Genomic DNA, 26,401 nt, shown 5'->3' on the forward strand with positions numbered 1-26,401 from the left:
GCCTTCCATATAATATAATGCGCCCCACATTGCCTTACATATAATATAATGCGCCCCACATTGCCTTCCATATAATATAATGCGCCCCACATTGCCTTCCATGTAATATAATGCGCCCCACATTGCCTTCCATATAATATAATGCGCCCCACATTGCCTTCCATGTAATATAATACATCCCACATTGCCTTCCATATAATATAATACATCCCACATTGCTTTCCATATAATATAATGCGCCCCACATTGCCTTCCACATAGTATTATGCGCCCCACATTGCTTTCCTTATAATATAATGCGCCCCACATTGCCTTCCATATAATATAATGCGCCCCACATTGCCTTCCATATAATATAATGCGCCCCACATTGCCTTCCATATAATATAATGCGCCCCACATCGCCTTCCATATAATATAATGCGCCCCACATCGCCTTCCATATAATATAATGCGCCCCACATTGCCTTCCATATAATATAATGCGCCCAATATTGCCTTCCATATAATATAATGCGCCCCACATTGCCTTCCATATAATATAATGCGCCCCACATTGCCTTCCATATAATATAATGCGCCCCACATTGCCTTCCATATAATATAATGCGCCCCACATTGCCTTCCATATAATATTATGCGCCCCACATTGCCTTCCATGTAATATAATGCGCCCCACATTGCCTTCCATATAATGTAATACATCCCACATTGCTTTCCATATAATATAATGCGCCCCACATTGCCTTCCACATAGTATTATGCGCCCCACATTGCATTCCATATAATATAATGCGCCCCACATTGCCTTCCAAATAATATAATGCGCCCCACATTGCCTTCCATATAATATAATGCGCCCCACATTGCCTTCCATATAATATAATGCGCCCCACATTGCCTTACATATAATATAATGCGCCCCACATTGCCTTCCATATAATATAATGCGCCCCACATTGCCTTCCATGTAATATAATGCGCCCCACATTGCCTTCCATATAATATAATGCGCCCCACATTGCCTTCCATGTAATATAATACATCCCACATTGCCTTCCATATAATATAATACATCCCACATTGCTTTCCATATAATATAATGCGCCCCACATTGCCTTCCACATAGTATTATGCGCCCCACATTGCTTTCCTTATAATATAATGCGCCCCACATTGCCTTCCATATAATATAATGCGCCCCACATTGCCTTCCATATAATATAATGCGCCCCACATTGCCTTCCATATAATATAATGCGCCCCACATTGCCTTACATATAATATAATGCGCCCCACATTGCCTTCCATATAATATAATGCGCCCCACATCGCCTTCCATATAATATAATGCGCCCCACATCGCCTTCCATATAATATAATGCGCCCCACATTGCCTTACATATAATATAATGCGCCCCACATTGCCTTCCATATAATATAATGCGCCCCACATTGCCTTCCATATAATATAATGCGCCCCACATCGCCTTCCATATAATATAATGCGCCCCACATTGCCTTCCATATAATATAATGCGCCCCACATTGCCTTCCATATAATATAATGCGCCCCACATCGCCTTCCATATAATATAATGCGCCCCACATCGCCTTCCATATAATATAATGCGCCCCACATTGCCTTACATATAATATAATGCGCCCCACATTGTCTTACATATAATATAATGCGCCCCACATTGCCTTCCATATAATATAATGCGCCCCACATTGCCTTCGATATAATATTATGCGCCCCACATTGCCTTCCATGTAATATAATGCGCCCCACATTGCCTTCCATATAATATAATGCACCCCACATTGCCTTCCATATAATATTATGCACCCCACATTGCCTTCCATGTAATATAATGCGCCCCACATTGCCTTCCATATAATATAATACATCCCACATTGCCTTCCATGTAATATAATGCGCCCCACATTGCCTTCCATATAATATAATACATCCCACATTGCCTTCCATATAATATAATACATCCCACATTGCTTTCCATATAATATAATGCGCCCCACATTGCCTTCCACATAGTATTATGCGCCCCACATCGCCTTCCATATAATATAATGCGCCCCACATTGCCTTACATATAATATAATGCGCCCCACATTGTCTTACATATAATATAATGCGCCCCACATTGCCTTCCATATAATATAATGCGCCCCACATTGCCTTCGATATAATATTATGCGCCCCACATTGCCTTCCATGTAATATAATGCGCCCCACATTGCCTTCCATATAATATAATGCACCCCACATTGCCTTCCATATAATATTATGCACCCCACATTGCCTTCCATGTAATATAATGCGCCCCACATTGCCTTCCATATAATATAATACATCCCACATTGCCTTCCATGTAATATAATGCGCCCCACATTGCCTTCCATATAATATAATACATCCCACATTGCCTTCCATATAATATAATACATCCCACATTGCTTTCCATATAATATAATACATCCCACATTGCCTTCCATGTAATATAATGCGCCCCACATTGCCTTCCATATAATGTAATACATCCCACATTGCCTTCCATATAATATAATACATCCCACATTGCTTTCCATATAATATAATGTGCCCCACATTGCCTTCCACATAGTATTATGCGCCCCACATTGCATTCTATATAATATAATACATCCCACATTGCTTTCCATATAATATAATACATCCCACATTGCTTTCCATATAATATAATACATCCCACATTGCTTTCCATATAATATAATACATCCCACATTGCCTTCCATATAATATAATGCGCCCCACATTGCCTTCCATATAATATAATGCGCCCCACATCGCCTTCCATATAATATAATGCGCCCCACATCGCCTTCCATATAATATAATGCACCCCACATTGCCTTACATATAATATAATGCGCCCCACATTGTCTTACATATAATATAATGCGCCCCACATTGCCTTCCATATAATATAATGCGCCCCACATTGCCTTCCATATAATATAATGCGCCCCACATTGCCTTCGATATAATATTATGCGCCCCACATTGCCTTCCATGTAATATAATGCGCCCCACATCGCCTTCCATATAATATAATGCGCCCCACATCGCCTTCCATATAATATAATGCACCCCACATTGCCTTACATATAATATAATGCGCCCCACATTGTCTTACATATAATATAATGCGCCCCACATTGCCTTCCATATAATATAATGCGCCCCACATTGCCTTCCATATAATATAATGCGCCCCACATTGCCTTCGATATAATATTATGCGCCCCACATTGCCTTCCATGTAATATAATGCGCCCCACATTGCCTTCCATATAATATAATGCGCCCCACATTGCCTTCCATATAATATAATGCGCCCCACATTGCCTTCCATATAATATAATGCGCCCCACATTGCCTTCCATATAATATTATGCGCCCCACATTGCCTTCCATGTAATATAATGCGCCCCACATCGCCTTCCATATAATATAATGCGCCCCACATTGCCTTCCATATAATATAATGCGCCCCACATTGCCTTCCATATAATATAATGCGCCCCACATTGCCTTCCATATAATATAATGCGCCCCACATTGCCTTCCATATAATATAATGCGCCCCACATTGTCTTCCATATAATATTATGCGCCCCACATTGCCTTCCATATAATGTAATACATCCCACATTGCTTTCCATATAATATAATGCGCCCCACATTGCCTTCCATATAATATAATGCGCCCCACATTGCCTTCCATATAATATTATGCGCCCCACATTGCCTTCCATATAATGTAATACATCCCACATTGCTTTCCATATAATATAATGCGCCCCACATTGCCTTCCATATAATATAATGCGCCCCACATTGCCTTCCATATAATATAATGCGCCCCACATTGCCTTCCATATAATATTATGCGCCCCACATTGCCTTCCATATAATGTAATACATCCCACATTGCCTTCCATGTAATATAATGCGCCCCACATTGCCTTCCATATAATGTAATACATCCCACATTGCTTTCCATATAATATAATGCGCCCCACATTGCCTTCCACATAGTATTATGCGCCCCACATTGCATTCCATATAATATAATGCGCCCCACATTGCCTTCCATATAATATAATGCGCCCCACATTGCCTTCCATATAATATAATGCGCCCCACATTGCCTTCCATATAATATAATGCGCCCCACATTGCCTTCCATATAATATAATGCGCCCCACATTGCCTTCCATGTAATATAATGCGCCCCACATTGCCTTCCATATAATGTAATACATCCCACATTGCCTTCCATATAATATAATACATCCCACATTGCTTTCCATATAATATAATGCGCCCCACATTGCCTTCCACATAGTATTATGCGCCCCACATTGCTTTCCATATAATATAATGCGCCCCACATTGCCTTCCATATAATATAATGCGCCCCACATTGCCTTCCATATAATATAATGCGCCCCACATTGCCTTCCATATAATATAATGCGCCCCACATTGCCTTACATATAATATAATGCGCCCCACATTGCCTTCCATATAATATAATGCGCCCCACATCGCCTTCCATATAATATAATGCGCCCCACATCGCCTTCCATATAATATAATGCGTCCCACATTGCCTTACATATAATATAATGCGCCCCACATTGCCTTCCATATAATATAATGCGCCCCACATCGCCTTCCATATAATATAATGCGCCCCACATCGCCTTCCATATAATATAATGCGCCCCACATTGCCTTCCATATAATATAATGCGCCCCACATTGCCTTCCATATAATATAATGCGCCCCACATCGCCTTCCATATAATATAATGCGCCCCACATCGCCTTCCATATAATATAATGCGCCCCACATTGCCTTACATATAATATAATGCGCCCCACATTGTCTTACATATAATATAATGCGCCCCACATTGTCTTACATATAATATAATGCGCCCCACATTGCCTTCGATATAATATTATGCGCCCCACATTGCCTTCCATGTAATATAATGCGCCCCACATTGCCTTCCATATAATATAATGCACCCCACATTGCCTTCCATATAATATTATGCGCCCCACATTGCCTTCCATGTAATATAATGCGCCCCACATTGCCTTCCATATAATATAATACATCCCACATTGCTTTCCATATAATATAATGCGCCCCACATTGCATTCCATATAATATAATGCGCCCCACATTGCTTTCCATATAATATAATACATCCCACATTGCCTTCCATATAATATAATGCGCCCCACATTGCCTTCCATATAATATAATGCGCCCCACATCGCCTTCCATATAATATAATGCGCCCCACATCGCCTTCCATATAATATAATGCGCCCCACATTGCCTTACATATAATATAATGCGCCCCACATTGTCTTACATATAATATAATGCGCCCCACATTGCCTTCGATATAATATTATGCGCCCCACATTGCCTTCCATGTAATATAATGCGCCCCACATTGCCTTCCATATAATATAATGCGCCCCACATTGCCTTCCATGTAATATAATGCGCCCCACATTGCCTTCCATATAATGTAATACATCCCACATTGCCTTCCATATAATATAATACATCCCACATTGCTTTCCATATAATATAATGCGCCCCACATTGCCTTCCACATAGTATTATGTGCCCCACATTGCTTTCCATATAATATAATGCGCCCCACATTGCCTTCCATATAATATAATACATCCCACATTGCTTTCCATATAATATAATGCGCCCCACATTGCCTTCCACATAGTATTATGCGCCCCACATTGCATTCTATATAATATAATACATCCCACATTGCTTTCCATATAATATAATACATCCCACATTGCTTTCCATATAATATAATGCGCCCCACATTGCCTTCCATGTAATATAATGCGCCCCACATTGCCTTCCATATAATGTAATACATCCCACATTGCTTTCCATATAATATAATGCGCCCCACATTGCCTTCCACATAGTATTATGCGCCCCACATTGCTTTCCATATAATATAATGCGCCCCACATTGCCTTCCATATAATATAATACATCCCACATTGCCTTCCATATAATATAATACATCCCACATTGCTTTCCATATAATATAATGCGCCCCACATTGCTTTCCATATAATATAATGCGCCCCACATTGCCTTCCATATAATATAATACATCCCACATTGCTTTCCATATAATATAATACATCCCACATTGCCTTCCATATAATATAATGCGCCCCACATTGCCTTCCATATAATATAATGCGCCCCACATCGCCTTCCATATAATATAATGCGCCCCACATTGCCTTCGATATAATATAATGCGCCCCACATTGCCTTACATATAATATAATACATCCCACATTGCTTTCCATATAATATAATACATCCCACATTGCTTTCCATATAATATAATACATCCCACATTGCCTTCCATATAATATAATGCGCCCCACATTGCCTTCCATATAATATAATGCGCCCCACATCGCCTTCCATATAATATAATGCGCCCCACATTGCCTTACATATAATATAATGCGCCCCACATTGCCTTCGATATAATATAATGCGCCCCACATTGCCTTACATATAATATAATGCGCCCCACATTGCCTTCCATATAATATAATGCGCCCCACATTGCCTTCCATATAATATAATGCGCCCCACATTGCCTTCGATATAATATTATGCGCCCCACATTGCCTTCCATGTAATATAATGCGCCCCACATTGCCTTCCATATAATATAATGCGCCCCACATTGCCTTCCATATAATATAATGCGCCCCACATTGCCTTCCATATAATATTATGCGCCCCACATTGCCTTCCATATAATATTATGCGCCCCACATTGCCTTCCATGTAATATAATGCGCCCCACATTGCCTTCCATATAATGTAATGCGCCCCACATTGCCTTCCATATAATATAATGCGCCCCACATTGCTTTCCATATAATATAATACATCCCACATTGCTTTCCATATAATATAATACATCCCACATTGCTTTCCATATAATATAATACATCCCACATTGCCTTCTATATAATATAATGCACCCCACATTGCTTTCCATATAATATAATGCGCCCCACATTGCCTTCCATATAATATAATACATCCCACATTGCCTTCCATATAATATAATGCACCCCACATTGCTTTCCATATAATATAATGCGCCCCACATTGCCTTCCATATAATGTAATACATCCCACATTGCTTTCCATATAATATAATACATCCCACATTGCCTTCCATATAATGTAATGCGCCCCACATTGCCTTCTATATAATATAATGCACCCCACATTGTCTTCCATATTAAGTAATGTGCCCACATTGCCTTCCACAAAGTATAATGTACCACACAATGCACTCCATATACAACCCCTGGCAAAAATTATGGAATCACCGGGCTCGGGGGATGTTCATTCAGTTGTTTAATGTTGTTGAAAAAAAAGCAGATCACAGACATGGCACAAAACTAAAGTCATTTCAAATGGCAACTTTAGGGCTTTAAGAAACACTAAAAGAAATCAAGATAAAAAATGTGGTACTCAGTAAGGGTAATTTTTTTCAGACCAAGCAGAGGGAAAAAATTATGGAATTACTCAATTCTGAGGAAAAAATTATGGAATCATGAAAAACAAACATACAAAAGAACACTCCAATACATCACTAGTGTTTTGTTGCACCACCTCTGGCTTTAATAACAGCTTGCAGTCTCTGAGGCATGGACTTAATGAGTGACAAACAGTACTGTTCATCAATCTGGCTCCAACTTTCTCTGAATGCTGTTGCCAGATCAGCTTTGCAGGTTGGAGCCTTGTCATGGACCATTTTCATCAACTTCCACCAAAGATTTTCAATTGGATTGAGATCCGAACTATTTGCAGGTCATGACATTGACCTTATGTGTCTTCTTTCAAGGCATGTTTTCACAGTTTCTGCACATCCCCAAACATCCTTTCAATTGATGGCATAAGAAAACTGTCCAAAATATCAATGTAAACTTGGGCATTTATTGAAGATGTAATGACAGCCACCTCCCCAGTGCCTTTACCTGACATGCAGCCCCATATCATCAATGACTGTGGAAATTTGCATGTTCTCTTCATGCAGTCATCTTTATAAATCTCATTGGAACGGCACCAAACAAAAGTTCCAGCATCATCACCTTGCCCAATGCAGATTCGCGATTCATCACTGACTATGACTTTCATCCAGTCATCCACAGTCCACGATTGCTTTTCCTTAGCCCATTGTAACCTTGTTTTTTTCTGTTTAGTTGTTAATTATGTCTTTTGTTTAGCTTTTCTATATGTAAATCCCATTTCCTTTAGGCTGTTTCTAACAGTTCGGTCACAGACATTGACTCCAGTTTCCTCCCATTCGTTCCTCATTTGTTTTGTTGTGCATTTCCTGTTTTGGAGACATATTGCTTTAAGTTTCCGGTCTTGACACTTTGATGTCTTCCTTGGTCTAACAGTATGTTTGCCTTTAACAACCTTCCAATGTTGTTTGTATTTGGTCCAGATTTTAGACACAGCTGACTGTGAACAACCAACATCTTTTGCAACATTACATGATGATTTACCTTCTTTTAAGAGTTTGATAATCCTCTCCTTTGTTTCAATTGACATCTCTTGTGTTGAAGCCATGATTTATATCAGTCCACTTGGTGCAGCAGCTCTCCAAGGTGTGATCACTTCTTTTTAGATGCAGACTAATGAGCAGATCTAACTTGATGCAGGTGTTAGTTTTGGAAATGAAAATTTACAGGGTGATGCCATAATTTTTTCCTCAGAATTAAGTGATTCCATCAGTTTTTCCCTCTGCTTGGTCTGAAAAAAAAATACCCTTACTGAGTACCACATTTTTAATCTTGATTTCTTTTAGTGTTTCTTTAAGCCCTAAAGTTGCCATTTGAAATGACTTTAGTTTTGTGCCATGTCTGTGATCTGCTTTTTTTCAACAACATTAAACAACTGAATGAACATCCTCCGAGCCCGGTGACTCCATCATTTTTGCCAGGGGTTGTAGTATAAAAGGCCCCACCTAGCCCTATACTCAATGATGAAAACAAAAATACTCACCTCTCCTCTTTCCATCTCTGCAGCTTGTGATCTGAAGCACCGCAGATCTCAGCTCAGCAGGCACGATATAGTGACATTATTTTGCCTGCTGCGCTGAGATGTCAGTGCTCAGACCCAGAGGGAGAATGATGGAGGAAGGAATGGAGGGCTTCCTTTACCATCATTGCTTCCAACTGTATCGGAATCGATAATGCTAATACAGCTGAAAGTGCAATGCTGGACGGGGGAGGCTGAGCTGGCTCTGGCACCAGGCCCCTTTGGCTCACAGGCCCCATTGCGACTGTGTTGTCTGCCACCATTGGGGGTATGCCATGGCTAGTCATAACTCTAGCCCTAAGCCTAGCCCTTACCCAATTCCTAACTCTAGACTTAAGCCTATGCCTAGCTCTAACTGGAGTTAGGCTAAAAAAAAGTGTAGAAAAGTAAAGTCATCTTTTAGCTTTTAATAATGAATGAAGGCATTATTCAATCATCAGAACTGTAAATATTGTACAACTGTCTTCACTCATTAGCTGCACATAATTTGTCATCTAGGTTTCTGCTTAGGCAGAGTGCAGCAGTAGAGATGGTTTTGTCATAGGCTGTTGCCCTCTGCATCGGCTGCTGTGCTTTGCACGCACTGAGCTTTGTCATCTCGAATGCTTCTTATGCAGAGTCTATCCGCCTATGACACACTCTTGTCATCTTCTGCAATATGCAGAGGTAGCGCCAGGACCGGCACTTACTGTGCCATGCCAAGAAGCAGCACTTGCATGCACCAATCATTTGACAGAAGGAGCGAAATTGTGGGGGTGGGTGAAATTTTGAATTCCTTTACACTTTGGTGCCCAAGGCACTGCTGCATTTTTTCCCATGGTATGAAACTGGTTATTTGTGAGATGCAGCATTGTCCTCACCCTCCGGTAGCCTGTATTTCCCCTTTTACATTCTCAGTATTAATATTTACAAATGTCCTCATTTTTGAATAAAACATTAAATATTAGAAAGAGAGCATGGGATAGGAGGGGGATGCAGCTGCAGAATCTTTTTCTGCATTAGAAAATATGTAAAATTAGGAGATAATATCTACATACACCTACATCTATCTAAAGAGAGATTGTGATTTTTCCTCCAGAGCGAAAGTGACTAAGTATTTGATACACTGACAATTTTGCACGTTTTCCCACCTACAAAGAATGGAGAGGTCTGTAATTTTTATCGTAAGTCACTTCAACTGTGAGAGACAGAATCTTAAAAGAAAAAAAACAGAAAATCACATTGTATGATTTTTACAGAATTAAATTGAAAATGACCTGAAGAGAGCTGGGACCAAAGTCTCAAACATTATTGTTAGTAACACACTACGCAATTATGGATAAAAATCCTGCAAGGCACACAAGGTCCCTCTGCTCACGCCAGCAGACGTCTAGGCCCATTTGAAGTTCGCCAATGATCATCTGGATGATCTAGAGCAGGGTTCCCCAACTCCAGTCCTCAAGGCCCACCAACAGGTCATGTTTTCAGGATTTTCTTAGTATTGCACAGGTGATGGAATTATTGCCTGTGCAGGTGATGGAATTATCACCTGTGTAATACTAAGGAAATCCTGAAAAGATGACCTGTTGGTGGGCCTTGAGGACTGGAGTTGGGGAACCCTGATCTAGAGGAGGCCTGGGAGAAGGTCATGTGGTCGGATGAGACCAAAATAGAACGTTTTGGTATCAACTCCACTAGCCATGTTTGAAGGAAGATGGAGGATGAGTACAAACCCAAGAACACCGCCCCAACCGTGAAGCATGGTGGTGGAAACATCATACTTTAGGATTGCTTTTCTACAAAGGGGACAGGACGACTGCACCGCATTGAAGGGAAGATGGATGGGATCATGTATGGTGAGATTTTGGCCCACAACCTCCTTCCCTCAGTAAGAGCATTGAAGATGGGTCGTTGCTGGGTCTTCCAGCATGACATTGACCAAAAACACATAGCCAAGGAAAAAAAGAGTGGCCCCGTAAGAAGCATTTCAAGGTCCTGGAGTGGCCTAGCCAGTCTCCAGACCTGAACCCAATAGAAAATCTTTGGAGAGAGCTGAAACTCAATGTTGTCCAGCGACAGCCCCGAAACCTGAAAGATCTGGAGAAAATCTGTATGGAGGAAGGGGCCAAAATCCCTGCTGCAGTGTGTGCAAACTTGGTCGAGAACTACAGGAAACATCTGACCTCTGTAATTGCAAATAAAGGTTTCTGTACTAAATATTAAGTTCTGTTTTTCTATTGTATCAAATACTTATTTCATGCGTCAAAATGCAAAATAATTATGTAAAAATCATACAATGTGATTGTCTGTATTTTTTTTTACATTCTGTGAAGTGTATCTACGATAAGAATCACAGACCTCTCCATTCTTTGTAGGTAGGAAAACTTGCAAAATCGGCAGCGTATGAAATACTTATTTTCCCCACTCTATATGCCGGTGTAGGAGCTGGATACCATTAAAGCAAACACTCAGCTTTGAGAAGTATCAGATCTATACAGGATTTTAGACCCTGGTTGCAAATAAGAATATTTCCATTCACCAACAGGAAACAGAAATTTTTCAAAATGGCGAGTAAATAAAAAATATTAGAAAGGTGCAGAACTTCTCATTGTGTGATTAGTAAACTCTACTTACATAAAAGCAGGAAACCCCTTAAATGTCGCAGATAAGAGGTGTTATAAGTTTTATGAGAGGGGTTTCCTAGTACTCAGGATCTCTGAGCAGTTCAGGAGGATACATAATATATCATGCTCTAATACAAGTGTTAACCACAAAGCGAGCACAGAAACTTCCGTGAACTACTCATAACTGATAAACCTCATGTAGTGACTTTTCTGAGAAAGTAATGCAGAGTCTCTGACCACTACTGCAAGTCATGAAATGTCACCAACACCCACATGCAGGTACAAATATTATAGAAAAGATGTATTTTTTGTCTACATGAAGCCAACATTTTCAGCTATACAAAAAGTTCTGAACTGCACATCCAAAAGTTATACATCGATCTATTGTGACAAGGGAAAAAGTGTGCAAAATTGAACATGAGATTCTTAGTTTAACATTCTGATCAGACTATATGAAGCCCACTACCACGTCACGGCGATCCTCTCAGTAGTTTCCTGACCGTAAAAGTGCAGCACTATGCACCAACCATGCCCACAGCGATAGTGCACCAGCAGGGAGAATGACCTGGTATCCCACAGCACCCCTGCCGAAAGGCTGGGTCCCCATGGCTCCAGGCCGCAACACCCCACAGGCACAGAAACAATGGCCATCACACAGCACCAACACCAAGTGAAAGGAGCTAAAAAAAATTAGGTCAATGTATAAGTTTTGGATGTGCAGTTCATGGCCCTGATTCATCAAGACCGGCATTGTTCATGGAAAGCGATCGGCATATTATGGGACCGACTGACAGGTTCACCGTGACGTGGTAGTGGGTTTCTTACAGTCTGGTCAGAATGTTAAACTAAGAACCTCACTTTGTAAATCTTTGCTTAGCCGCAATTTAATTGTGATCCACATCTTTACTGGACATAAGGGCAGATCTTGCACCTACCGTAAACAGTGAGGTTATAAGTTGCATGGTGTATTTCATTATTTGTCAAGGTTACTTCTGTGGTGTAGACGCCCGTGTCCTCCATCCTCAAGTCCTTGATATGTAATTGCGTCCCATTATTGGATAATTTCAGACGATCAGTAAATTGAGGATTGTAGATGGTAGTCTGATTATTTTGATACATGACCGCTCGGGTTGCTGTTTTATTTTGGGTTTGAAATTTCCAGATAACATCATGAGAAGGAAGTGATAGATCCGAGTCGTACAACTCTACAGAATGGTGTAGAAGACTGGACACCTGTTTAGTTTCAGCTTCTTCTCCTGCAAAAAAAATAATTAGTAAAGCTGATGAAATTACTTCACACAAAGAGGTGCACTGACTTTCAAGCATTAAGGAAGTGTCCAGGGATCTATGGTCAGGAGTGGCCACAGTGCTTAAAGGCTATGTATAACTTTCCACAGAATTGTTATTATTGTTCATTTGTTTCCTTTTGTCGACCTTTTTTGCTCATGTGGAGTTAGAGGCTTTCATCGAGTTTATGCTTTGCAAACTGGTACAAATTCTCAGAGCTCCTGATCTTGATAGCTCCCTCTCTGCTCTCCCACTCCATTTTCTCAGTGTTAGAGATAACAGAAGGAAAGGGGATGGTATAGTACACAGTTCTGAAATGGACAGAGAGGAAAGTATTTAAAGCTTTATGGAGGGCAGAGGAAACAGATAACAAGGAAAACACACAAAGAGGAAATAAAATAGAAGCAGCACCCTGCATATACACAAAGACCTCCCATCCAACCTATATTACCAGGAGAAACACTCCCACAAGAGAAAAATCAGAAACTACACGGAGGCTTAAAACGGAATATCTGTAAATGAATGAAGGAATGAAGGTTGCAGCTTGATACTTATCACAATTTTATTAACTTAAGGTAACCAATAACATAGGTAACAATGATTTTTCACATGCTACAGGTGTCCCTCTGATTATGGATAGCTTCATGCAATGCACAAGGATCCTTCTGGTCGCACCATCTCAGAGGTTGCAGAGTTTGGGTGAACACTAACTCTACCGACAGCTATTCCTTCTGACACTCCCTAACACATATATGCTTGGCTCAGATAGTATAAAGTCATCAGACATCTCTGTCAGAGACTTATCTCCCCTGAAAGCAAAGATTGGGCATATTAAAATCCAACATAACTGACCCGTCTATCCCCCCACATCATCTATTGGGAGACATACCACCACACATACTGGATGGTCATAGCAGGGGCAGAATACCTGGGTTCTGACTACAATGGCTATTTTGAGGGTAATCTGCTGAGATTTAGAAATATAATGTAATTTGATCAATCAGTTAAAAGTGTTATCATGGTGCACAGAAGTCTTTCCAGCCACTTAGACAATAGCACCATCTGTCCTTCACCTAGAGCAGGGATGGGCAATTTATTTTCCCGAGGGGCCACATGAGTGACCATGACCCTTGTGGAGGCCGAATCAATAGGCTCAAATTAAATCTGCTCAATATTAATATTAACATATTATAATTATGTATATTAATATTAATTCTATAACTTAATATGGAGGAGAATTAAGTATGCTGACAACCCCCTATATACCATATGAGCCCAGACACAACCCCCTAAATAGCCTCCTATATACAGTAAGAGCCCCCACATAGCCTCTTATATAAATTGTGAGGCCTCACATAGCCTCCTATATACACATTATGATCCCCTACATAGTCTCCTATTTCAAGTATGAGCCCCCACATAGCCACCTATATACAGTATGAGCCCCCACATAGCCTCCTATATACAGTATGAGCCCCCACAGAGCCTCCTAGATACAGTATGAGCCCTCACATAGCCTCCTATATACAGTATGAGCCCACACATAGCCTCCTATATACAGTATGAGCACCCTCATAGACTCCTATATACAGAATGAGCCCCCATATAGCCTTCTATATACAGTATGAGCCCCCACATAGCCTTCTATATACAGTATGAGCCCCCACAGAGCCTCCTAGATACAGTATGAGCCCTCACATAGCCTCCTATATACAGTATGAACCCCACATAACCTCCTATATACAGTATGAGTTCTCACATAGCCTCCTATATACAGTATGAGCCCTCACATAGCCTCCTATATACAGTATGAGCCCCCACAGAACCTCCTAGATACAGTATGAGCCCTCACATAGCCTCCTATATACAGTATGAGCCCACACATAGCCTCCTATATACAGTATGAGCACCCTCATAGACTCCTATATACAGAATGAGCCCCCACATAGCCCATATATACAGTATGAGCCCTCTCGCATAGACTCCTATATACAGTATGAGCCCCCACATAGCCTCCTATATACAGTATGAGCCCCCACATAGCCTCCTATATACAGTATGAGCCCCCACAGAGCCTCCTAGATACAGTATGAGCCCTCACATAGCCTCCTATATACAGTATGAGCCCACACATAGCCTCCTATATACAGTATGAGCACCCTCATAGACTCCTATATACAGAATGAGCCCCCATATAGCCTTCTATATACAGTATGAGCCCCCACATAGCCTTCTATATACAGTATGAGCCCCCACAGAGCCTCCTAGATACAGTATGAGCACCCTCATAGACTCCTATATACAGAATGAGCCCCCACATAGCCCATATATACAGTATGAGCCCTCTCGCATAGACTCCTATATACAGTATGAGCCCCCACATAGCCTCCTATATACAGTATGAGCCCTCACATAGCCTCCTATATACAGTATGAGCACCCTCATAGACTCCTATATACAGAATGAGCCCCCATATAGCCTTCTATATACAGTATGAGCCCCCACATAGCCTTCTATATACAGTATGAGCCCCCACAGAGCCTCCTAGATACAGTATGAGCCCTCACATAGCCTCCTATATACAGTATGAGCCCACACATAGCCTCCTATATACAGTATGAGCACCCTCATAGACTCCTATATACAGAATGAGCCCCCATATAGCCTTCTATATACAGTATGAGCCCCCACATAGCCTTCTATATACAGTATGAGCCCCCACAGAGCCTCCTAGATACAGTATGAGCCCTCACATAGCCTCCTATATACAGTATGAACCCCACATAACCTCCTATATACAGTATGAGTTCTCACATAGCCTCCTATATACAGTATGAGCCCTCACATAGCCTCCTATATACAGTATGAGCCCCCACAGAACCTCCTAGATACAGTATGAGCCCTCACATAGCCTCCTATATACAGTATGAGCCCACACATAGCCTCCTATATACAGTATGAGCACCCTCATAGACTCCTATATACAGAATGAGCCCCCACATAGCCCATATATACAGTATGAGCCCTCTCGCATAGCCTCCTATATACAGTATGAGCCCTCACATAGCCTCCTATATACAGTATGAGCCCTCACATAGCCTCCTATATACAGTATGAACCCCACATAGCCTCCTATATACAGTATGAGCCCCCACATACTCTATATTTTATGGTGAGAGGAGCTTGCAGAACAGAGCATTATATAAAAAGTACAAAAGTATAAATTGGCATTATCCATGTTACTGCTAACTGCCAGCCATGGGACTACCAATAGAGACAGATCGTCGTATACAATGCAGAGGGGAAGGCTGAAAAACCTGAACAGACTATCAACAGAGTCCATCGATAGTAAATAAAATAGAAAACCTTATTATTATAATTCATACAGGCAAATGGAGAGATACAGGGGACCAGTACAAACGATTAAATGTGAAAGACAAGCACACTAAGAAGGAGAACCCAGATATAATTAAATGTATCAAATCTCCAATATCAAAATCAGAAAGATATATCTAGTGGACACCAGGGCTATAGGTAAGTCTCACAAAGCCATGTTGACCTAGTTGAAATGGTACATGTTGCATCAGAGTAAACAAAACGCACATGCAGGTTCATCTCACAAAATTAGAATATCATCAAAATGTTACCGTATTTTTCGGACTATAAGACGCTCCGGACCATAAGACGCACCCCAAATTTTGGGGTGGAAAATAGAAAAAAATATTTTTTATAAGATGGGGGTCCATCTTATAGTCTGAATAGATACGGTATTTTACCTGGGGGGCAGTGGAGTGAGGGTCAGAGGAGGCAGGGTCCCTCAGGAGGTCAGGTGCTGTGGAGCCTGTGCCGGGCCGGGGCCTGTGCCTGGCTGAGGCCTTTACCCTGGCTGGTGCCTGTGCGGAGGCCTCTGGCTGGGGCCCAGGCCTCATGCTGGAGCTGGAGCCTCTGGCTGGGGCCCAGGCCTCTGGCTGGAGCTGGGGCCTCTGGCTGGGGCCAACGCCGAGACCGGGGCTTCTGGCTGGGGCCTCTGGCTGGAGCTGTGGCCTCTGGCTCGGGCCGGGGTCTCTGGCTGGAGCCGGGGCCAACGCCGAGGCTGGGGCTTCTGGCTGGGGCCCGGGGTCTCGGGCAGGTGCCGGAGCCTCGGGCTGGTGCCTGTACCGGGCTGCGGTCGGTGCTGGGCTGTGAGCGGTGAAGCATTGCGGCCTGCGCAGATTTCCGGTGTGCGCGGCCATCTTCCTAGAGCTGTGATCTACAGGAAAAAGGCTGCCGGAGCTACCGGTCCGCGCATGCGCCGGCTCGGGCGGCCGTTTTCCTGTAGATCACAGCTCTATGTAGATGGCTGTGCACACCGGAAACCTGCGCAGGCCACACGCCGCTCACAGCCGGACACCGGACCCAGCCCCAGTACCGGCCAGGCACAATTGCCGGCCCCAGCTGCTCACCTCTGCTGCTGCTGACGACGACGACGCCGCCGCTACCACCACCGCAGGTAACGTTCGGACCATAAGACGCAAATATTGGGAGAAAAAAAGTGCGTCTTATGGTCCGAAAAATACGGTAATTTATTTCAGTTTTTCAATACAAAATGTGAAACCCATATATTATATAGAGTCATTCTAATTTTGTGACATGCACCTGTATTAATCTCATATAAGATACCTGGGGTAAGTGCCAGCCACTACAGGGACTCCAACTTGTGCGCGTCACCCCATATTGCACTATGTCCTTTCAATTCTGGAACATAACCATAATAATAATAATAACCAGATATTGCACATTGCTAGTCTAATAAATCCCTTATTGAGGTTTAGGGTCCTAATAGTAACTTCACATAGCCAAACAGAGAATACCATACGAGGTTAAGTCTAGAAGACTGCCCTATATGAACACTCCTTTGTGATGAACAGATTATCATTTTTAGCTTCAGGGTTTCTTATACACCTAATCCTTTTGCTAGCTAGATTATTGTTAAGGTACTGGCGTAGCACTGCTGGAATCCAGTGGCTGGAGGAGCACGAGCAAGAAATGGCAGGCAGTAGTGGAAGTTCTTGCAAGTAACAGTAGGAGTTGTAGCAACAATCTATAGAGAAATGGGAACAGTCTGGGTAAGATAGTTCTCGGAAAATGGAGCTGGAGACTGAACTAGACTAAACAGCTAGACACAATACTCAAGCAATGAGTGAGGAATCTGTAGCGCCCCGAGGGTTCGGTTGTTACAGGGGTATTGCACCTCAACCAGAGGTGTGATATTCCACTCCCAGGTAAGGATGGAGTGTGGACCAGGGCTCAGTTAGCTGCATATACACACTCACCCCATTTCCAGGGGACAGCTCGACGATGCTCCCATTTATGTAGGCACAACTGACCATGTCCCTGGCTGGAGTGGGGAGGGGGGAGAGAACCCAGTGATGTAGGAGCAGAAGGGGACGGTTTCTGGAGCTCATTGGGTGCAGGTCACCTGAGCTCAGACACAGAGAAGCAGATAAAAGGTGGGGGCCATCTTAGGGAAGAAGTTCAGTTCAGTCCAGTTGAGAAGGGAGAGAGAGCTGACAGGGAGCCGAGGCTCAGCCTGAGCTCAGCTCCACGAGGCAGGCCTAGAGAGAAGGCCGGAGTCAGAGAGGAGAAGAGGAGAAGCAGAAGGAAGGAAGGAGAAGAGATAGAGGAGTAGAAAGACTCCAGAAACAAGAAGGCAGAAGGGACCCTAAGAGAGCAGAATGGACAGCAACCGTTGCAAACCCACGTTATATCGGGTGAAGGGTCAGGCCGCAGAAGGGTACCGGATTCCCAAGTTGGTGGAGGTAAATCATTCCTCAGCCAAGAACCGGAGGTCGTGATCATTTATTGGTGCGACCCCCCGCCAAACCTGCTAGGAAGGCGCCATATAGGATAGCGGGAAGTGAAGGCCAACGCTTACCAGACACGGTCTGCAGCAGCTGGACAGAAGTTTGGTCACTGGTGGGGCACGAGAGGCCAGAGAAAGGACAGAAGGGGGTCCTGTGCCATACTCCTGAATTGCCTGGGGGTTGACTGAGCCCCTCACCTGGTGGACGCAGCACGGCTTGGGCAGTCATTGCTGACAGAAGTGACTTGGATAACAACTGTGAGTAAAACCCTGGACTGCAACATTGGACTCTGTGTGATTTCTGCTGCGCCGGCACCATCACCCCCAACATCCACCTACACTGCCCTGAGGCTACACTCTTCCCGTGGGGAGTTATCCTACCCCTGTGCTGCACACCAACACCAGCCTCAGTGGTCTGCCCCGCAGCGGTGGTTATCCCTGACAGCAATCCATGGGTGGCGTAGTCGGACATTCAAAACACTGATAAATGGACTGCCGCCATTTGGTCTGACCGCCCTGAGCCACACGATCGGGTTGCCACTACTACCCCCATCAGCACCGTACACCAGAAGGCCCGGTTCCGGCTACCCCACGGCCCAGGGGGCGAGTCAGATCCATGTAGCTTTAAGTAGGCCCAAACAAAAAGCAAGATGGGTCCCACAGGTTCTGAATCTGCCACCTTAGTAGAGGGCAATTGCAGGACACAACAGCAGCCTCCAGTGGTAAGAGGTGAAATTGCAGCACAATATCAAGGTGAACAATAGCAGCTACTAGTGGTCAAGCTGTACAAGGGCACCAGGAATCCTGACAATTATTCAGATTTATATCCTACGTCAATGCGTTTCACCTCTCAAAACACATTCGGTGGGCACATCAGGAGGCTAACACCCTATTGTAGTAGTGTTAAACATATTGTTTGTTAGCACAGTAGCCATTGTTTCAACTCCTGGCCAAGATATGAGCCTGGAGTTTTATTGTGCAATAATAATTAGGGCAATAACAATAATAGAATAGTCTGACAATAAAAAGCAATATAAAACAGAGGACATCAAGATACATGGGTGTTTTTATCATTTATTAGTATCCAGGATATGACCGTAGAATATAGAGTAGGGTTAGGGTGGAGAGACTGCACAAGCACGGTGGATTTAGGAAATAAATTATTATAAAGGAACATTATTGAAAGTTACATTTATTGTTAGTCCACCTCAGTCAGTAATTCTTTTTCTTCATAATTTTCGGCCTGGGCCCTGGCAAATTGTTGGTAGACTTTTCGAGCATGGGCTTTAGGAGACGTGTCCTTCGAGGACGACACCCATGCATGCCATTCCTCTGCAGTGTGCGCCACATTGTGTCACAGGAAACACTCACCCCGGTTTGATTCTCTACTTCTTTAGCAGTGAATTTGCATGTCGATTTTCTTCACCCTTTCTCATCAGAAGACCCTTCTGTTAAGTTGGTAACCCACGTGGTCGGCCGGGACGTCTCTGTGAGATGTTGCAGTTCCACTTTTGCGACAGTATCTGACTGATCTTTGCTGATCTTCTTGCAGCCTTCACCTTTCTTTTGTAAATAAATTACTTTCTTTCTCAGGTCTTGTGACATTTCTCTTCCACGTGGTGCCATTGATGACAGCATGAAATGCGAAGGGGTTTTCTTTGTAAAGGAATGCCCTATTATAGTCATCTGTGTCCTGGACAACGGTGTAATGAATATTCAGACTTACCACTGACTGGATTGTTCTTAATTAGAATTTTATAGTCTAAACTTTAGCTTTACATTAAATCTTTCATTGGGGTGTACTCATTTTTGCAACATGGCCTTGAATTATTTTTTATGAAAATCCCATTTCTGGATGTGTAAAAGAAGGGAAACTAGACGTTTTCTGACAAATCTTAGCGTGTACTCATTTGTGTTGATCAAAATATATGTATATTTCTACACGTATATGTGTGTGGTGATGCCGTAATCGTAAATTTTACTGCATATTGGACAGCGTAAAAATAAAACTAATAAAAGACAATGGTGGAATTGTGTTTTTTTTTTTTTCATTTCACCACACTTGGAATATTTTTTTCCATTTTCGTACAATAATTGGTAAACCGATTGGTGTCACTTAAAACTGTAACTCTTGTCCTACAAAAATAAATCCTCATATACAGTAGCCATGTTGGTGGAAAAATAAAAAAAAGTTATGGCTCTTGGAAAAAGGGGTGGAAAAAAAACGAAAGAGAAAAAATTTAAAGTTTTCCACAGTTGGAAAAAAGTCAACTCGAGGGTTGGCAAAGTTGGGTGTGGGAAATTGTATATCAATCAAAAACCCATATCGAGCTGCACTTTGTGAGAACGATGGGGTGTTTTATTAATCCTGGACATTGGAGATTCTTGTTGTTTTAATCGGCCCTGATTTCACGTCCTTATCACTGTAGTGTAAACCAAATGAAACAGCAGAAAACCCTTCTCTTTTCTATAGTAAATTACACACAGTGTTATCTAATACCAACAGCTTAATGGGCCTTTAAAGCTTTGGAAACAACCTGACCTTTCCACAACAGCAGTGGAAAAAGTGATTTAATTCCATTGTGTCACAGTAGACAGACAGTAGCTAAGCAGCTCACATCTACAATACTGATAAGAATACATTTAAATGTCGAAAATTATCTCCCGCACCATGATAAAATGACCATGACCCTACTCTATTAACTCAAAATTTATGAACAGGTTGCATGGAAATGCATTTTGTAGGCTGGACAGATTCCTTAAAGGGGCTTTGTCACCACTCTTGACTTGCGTTTTTTATTAAATATTTGTAATTCAAATGAAGTAACGATTCTGGGTCTCCTTTTCCTATCATTCTGCGTTTTGTCGTTCCTTTGTTATTCCTCTTGGTAAAAAGTCAACAATGGGTTGTTACTATTCCTCTTTTAAAGTGGGAGTGTCCATGCACATGACGCGCCCCCGGGGCCGTGGAGTACTCGGCAGCCGGGCCTCTGGTTGCTGGGGGATATCATGGTGGCTGGCCCGGTCCGTGGCCCAGGGCGGTCACTCAAAAGGGGGATTATTTAATAGGGGATTTGGAAAGTGTTCGTGATGCCACCTGTGGATTGCGGCTAAAGGGAGCCGCCGCTGCAGAGCAGTCCTCTGGAGCTGGTGTTACGGCAGCAGGGATGGTGTGGCTCTCCACAGGTAGAGCTAGCTCCAGGGCAGCGTAGGGGTGAATGGTGGATGCTGGTGAGAGACGGCAGGACGGTCCCGGAGGAAAGACGGGCACTCACACAGGGGTAAGCTTCAGTACCTTTACTGGTGATGCTGCAGGCACGGTCCAGGGTACTCCGGACGAAGGGCGCACTTTTGGACTCTCCCCAGTGAGCGGGTATAGGGCCTCCTGATCCATGGCTTTACTCACTAAGCTTCTGACCTGCCTGGAGCTAGGACTAGGACTAGCTTGGTTACTGTTTCCCTCTCTCACTTGCACCTGCTGACCTGGTGGTAGGGCCTTCTCTTGGAGATTACTCTCCCTGGTCGCTGGGGCCTCCATGACTCTTAGCCCTGGTACTGTAGTCAGCGTTTGGTAAACCTGGGACCTGTAGTCCTCCAGGGGTTCCGTTGGTCCCTACTGGGTATAAAGGGGCCCCATAGGCGCGGACCCGGTGTCCGGTATATATGTCGGGGTGAGCCTGGTATGCTCCTCTGCCCCCTCGGTACTTCTTCCTTCTTCTCTCGCCTTCGGCCACACTCAGGGCCCTCACTAGGCCTTCACTCGTGCTGTAGGCCTTGGCTTGCCTAAGCACAGCAGCCAGCGTGCTGCTTCTTCGCTGCTCTCTGAGCGTCAGCGCGCCTCTGCTCAACAACTCAGCTCTGTCCCTCTTCTCACAGAACTAACTCTAGAACTCCGACTGAGCAGCCTGGCTCCACCCTCCCTATATATATCCCTAACGGGCTCCCTCTGCTGGTCTGAGGTGGTAGGGTGGAGGTGTGTGAATGTAGTGAGGGCCTCTTGTGGAGAAGTCCATCCATGCACCCTTCTGGGTTCTGTGGCACCAATGCGCAGCAGGGCGCCACACACAGATACAGTCTGCTCTGATTGGACAGTGGGAGGTTGTGCAGAGACACGCCCCCAACTCTTAACATCTAGATGAGTATTTATGCATCAATTTCTAAACGGAATAATAGAGGAATGAAACCACAATGAGATCTAGGAAAATATGTTCCAGAATTATCATTTCATGGGAAATACAACTGTTAATTAAAATAGAGATGTTAGTACACGGGACTCACTTTTTTAACCCCAACACAGGATGAAAAAGTACATTCTATGTCAGGTGTCCAATGTATAACATGCTGATTAATCATTTAAGTGCCAGTGAATTTTCGATGCAAGGTCCCCAGTCCGGCATTTTATCCATATAATACAATATGGTAAAATTCTTAGATTCAAGTCCCATAGGGGAGCGAAAAAAAAATGTTTTTAAAAATATAAAAATTAAAATGAATGACTTTTTTTTCCCAGTTAAACTAAATAAAAACAAAAAAATTGGCATTGTCACGTTCATAAAAGTCCGATCTATCAAAATATCAAAATATACAAATAATTAATCAGAATATTAAAAGCCAAAAAGCAATAAACAAAACACCAGATTTGCCATTTACTACTCCCAAAAATGCAATAAAATGCAATAAAAATGTCATATCTACCCCAAAATCATGCAAAAGTAATCGCTCACACAGCTCCATTGACAGAAAAATGAACACATTTCTTGACTCAATAAATGGGGCCACACACTATTTTTTTTTACAAACTTTCCATTTTTTCAACCTCTCAAATAGAACACACAAAAAAAACAATGGAGGAATATTGTTTATTTTTCATCATTTCACCACTGGAATTTGCTTATGTTTTTTTCATTACTTTATATGGTAATATGAATGGTGTCATATTCTTTAAGCAGAAAAAGTCCTTGAAAGGTTATGTTGATGGAAAAATAACAAAAAAAAGTCATGGTTAAAAAAAAAAAAAACTTTTTCTATGTTTATACCCAATCATGAGAAAAGAATGTTTGAGAATTTCCCCCGACCGCGAACATCGCCTGACTTGCATGTGAACTGATGAAAATAAGTAAGAAACCGCCACAAAGTTATAATTCCGATCTCACATACAAAACCTCAATTATTCCTTATTAATATCTTTAGGGCTTGCCGCCCACTGCTCTGGGTGGAAAAAAGCCATATACTGGCACTTATTATATACACAAAGCTCCTTTGATTCTTTCGCATGTAATGATTAACAATGTAGAAGTGATTCTGCCTCCTTCTTGTCAGTGTATATCTATCTGGCAATCATTCTTCTAGCATGCAGTCACTCATTAAAGGGAATCTGTCATCAGGTTTTCTGAGAGCAGTGCAATATAGGCAAAGAGAAGCTGAATCCAACGATGTATCACTTAGTTTATTGGGTACAGTCATTGTGACACAATCAGAGCTTTTAGATTTAGAATGAAGCAGAGCTGAGAAAGCTAACCCCGCCCACACCACAGTGGACCCACCCACACCACAGCTGATCCCGCCCACGCAGGCTCTCTGTGTACAAAGTCCATAGACAGTGAGGTACGTATCAAAGGAAGGAATCCTTTACAGTTAGTAAACAGCACGCACTTTGACAAGTGACACATCCCTGAATTCTGTGTTTCAGCCTCGATCTCCTGCTGTCTTCAGATTACATAGCAAAACCCTGCTGACAGATTCCCTTTGAAAGAAGTTTTGGAACAAGTTTTAGAATATCTACTTTCTTTTTCAGCAGAAAACTCCCTGAAAACCCCAGAGACCGGCTGCTATAATCAGGGGAAACACTATTAGCGGGTTGTTACTATAAGCAGGTAGTAAACATGGCAACATACAGGAATAAAGCTCTCTTAACCCCTTTAAAGCCCATGACGTACTAATACGCGTCTGTGCCCTGGGACTTAAGAGCCAGACCCGTATTACTTCGTCATCGCGATCGCGCGCACACAGGCTGTGCGGGCGCGATCGCCACCGGGTGTCAGCTGATTGTCACAGCGGACACCCGGTACTATGTGCAGGGAGCGGTCCCGCACCGCTCTCGACACATTAACCCCCGCAATGCTGCGATTGAAGTCGATCACAGCATTGCGGTGGCTAAGGGGAGGTGATCGGTATACTCACCTCCTCTTCCGTACTCCAGCGCTGTCTGCTGCGGCTTCCCGGGTGTTGCCATGACGACCCGATGTCATCATGACAGCACCCGGGTCACCAGACAGCAGGAAGATTGTTTGGTCATGCGCAGTGCATGACCAAACAATCTTCTCACTGTGCAGCGCTGATAGCCTGTATGACACAGGGATGATGCTCCATCCCTATGCTATGCAGGCGATCAGAATAAAAAAAGTGAAAGTCCCAGAGTGGGACAAAGAAAAAAAGTAAAAAAAAATCTCAGAAAGTTAAAAAAAAAATAAAAAAATTGTAAAAATATAAAAAAATAAATAAAAAAATAATCCACCAAAAATAAAAATATAATGTACCCATCAATAATTATTATGAAAAAAACAAACAAACAATAAAAGTACACATATTTGGTATCGCCGCGTCCGTAACGACCTGACCTATAAAGCTGTCCCACTAGTTAACCCCTTCAGTGAACACAGTAAAAAAAATAAATAAAAAACGAAGCAAAAAACAATGCTTTATCATCATACTGCCAAACAAAAAATGGAATAACACGCGATCAAAAAAACGAATATAAATAAAAATGGTACCGCTGAAAATGTCATCTTGTCCCACAAAAAACAAGCTGCCATACAGCTCCATCATCTGAAAAATCAAAAAGTTATAGCTCTCAGAATAAAGCGATGCAAAAAAATATTTTTTTCTATAAAATAGTTTTTATTGTGTAAAAGCGCCAAAACATAGAAAAACTATATAAATGTGGTACCGCTGTAAACATACTGACCCGAAAAATAAAGCTGCCTTATCAATTTTACCACACGCAGAGCAGAATAAAAAAATAAAAAAAAAAACAATTCCTGAATTGTTGGTTTTTGTTTATTCTGCCTCCCAAAAGTTGGAGTAGAAAGCGATCAAAAAATGTCACGTGCCTGAAAATGGCACCAATAAAAACGTCAACTCATCCTGCAAAAAACAAGCCATCACATGACTGTCTGCCAAAATATGGAAAAATTATAGCTCTCAAAATATGCGATGCAAAAACTAGATTTTACAAAATATGTGTCTTTTAGTGTGTGATAGCTGTCAGTCATAAAAACATGATATGATTCTGGTATCACTGTAATCGCACCGACCCGAAGAATAAAGTCATCTAATCACTTATACCACACGAGGAACGGCGTAAAAAATAAACGCTAGGGCTGGGGTTGGGGTTAGGGTTGTGCTAATGCTGGGGTTGGGGTTGGTTTTTTTTTTTCAAA

At 42.5% G+C, this 26,401-nt stretch overlaps 1 protein-coding gene across 3 annotated transcripts in view; it reads right to left on the reverse strand.

The window, feature by feature from the left end:
* Positions 1-26,401, reverse strand: part of LOC141154084 (SLAM family member 9-like) — a 325,409-nt gene that overhangs the window by 254,482 nt on the left and 44,526 nt on the right. For all 3 annotated transcript variants that reach the window (XM_073639526.1, XM_073639525.1, XM_073639527.1), the window contains exon 2: positions 12,769-13,089. In XM_073639526.1, coding sequence (XP_073495627.1) covers positions 12,769-13,089 — 321 coding nt within the window. The remainder of the gene's footprint in view (positions 1-12,768; positions 13,090-26,401) is intronic.

Source organism: Phyllobates terribilis, unplaced genomic scaffold (assembly GCF_046119375.1).
Source record: "Phyllobates terribilis strain yellow unplaced genomic scaffold, ASM4611937v1 Scaffold_7__3_contigs__length_470593459, whole genome shotgun sequence".
NCBI lineage: Eukaryota > Metazoa > Chordata > Amphibia > Anura > Dendrobatidae > Phyllobates > Phyllobates terribilis.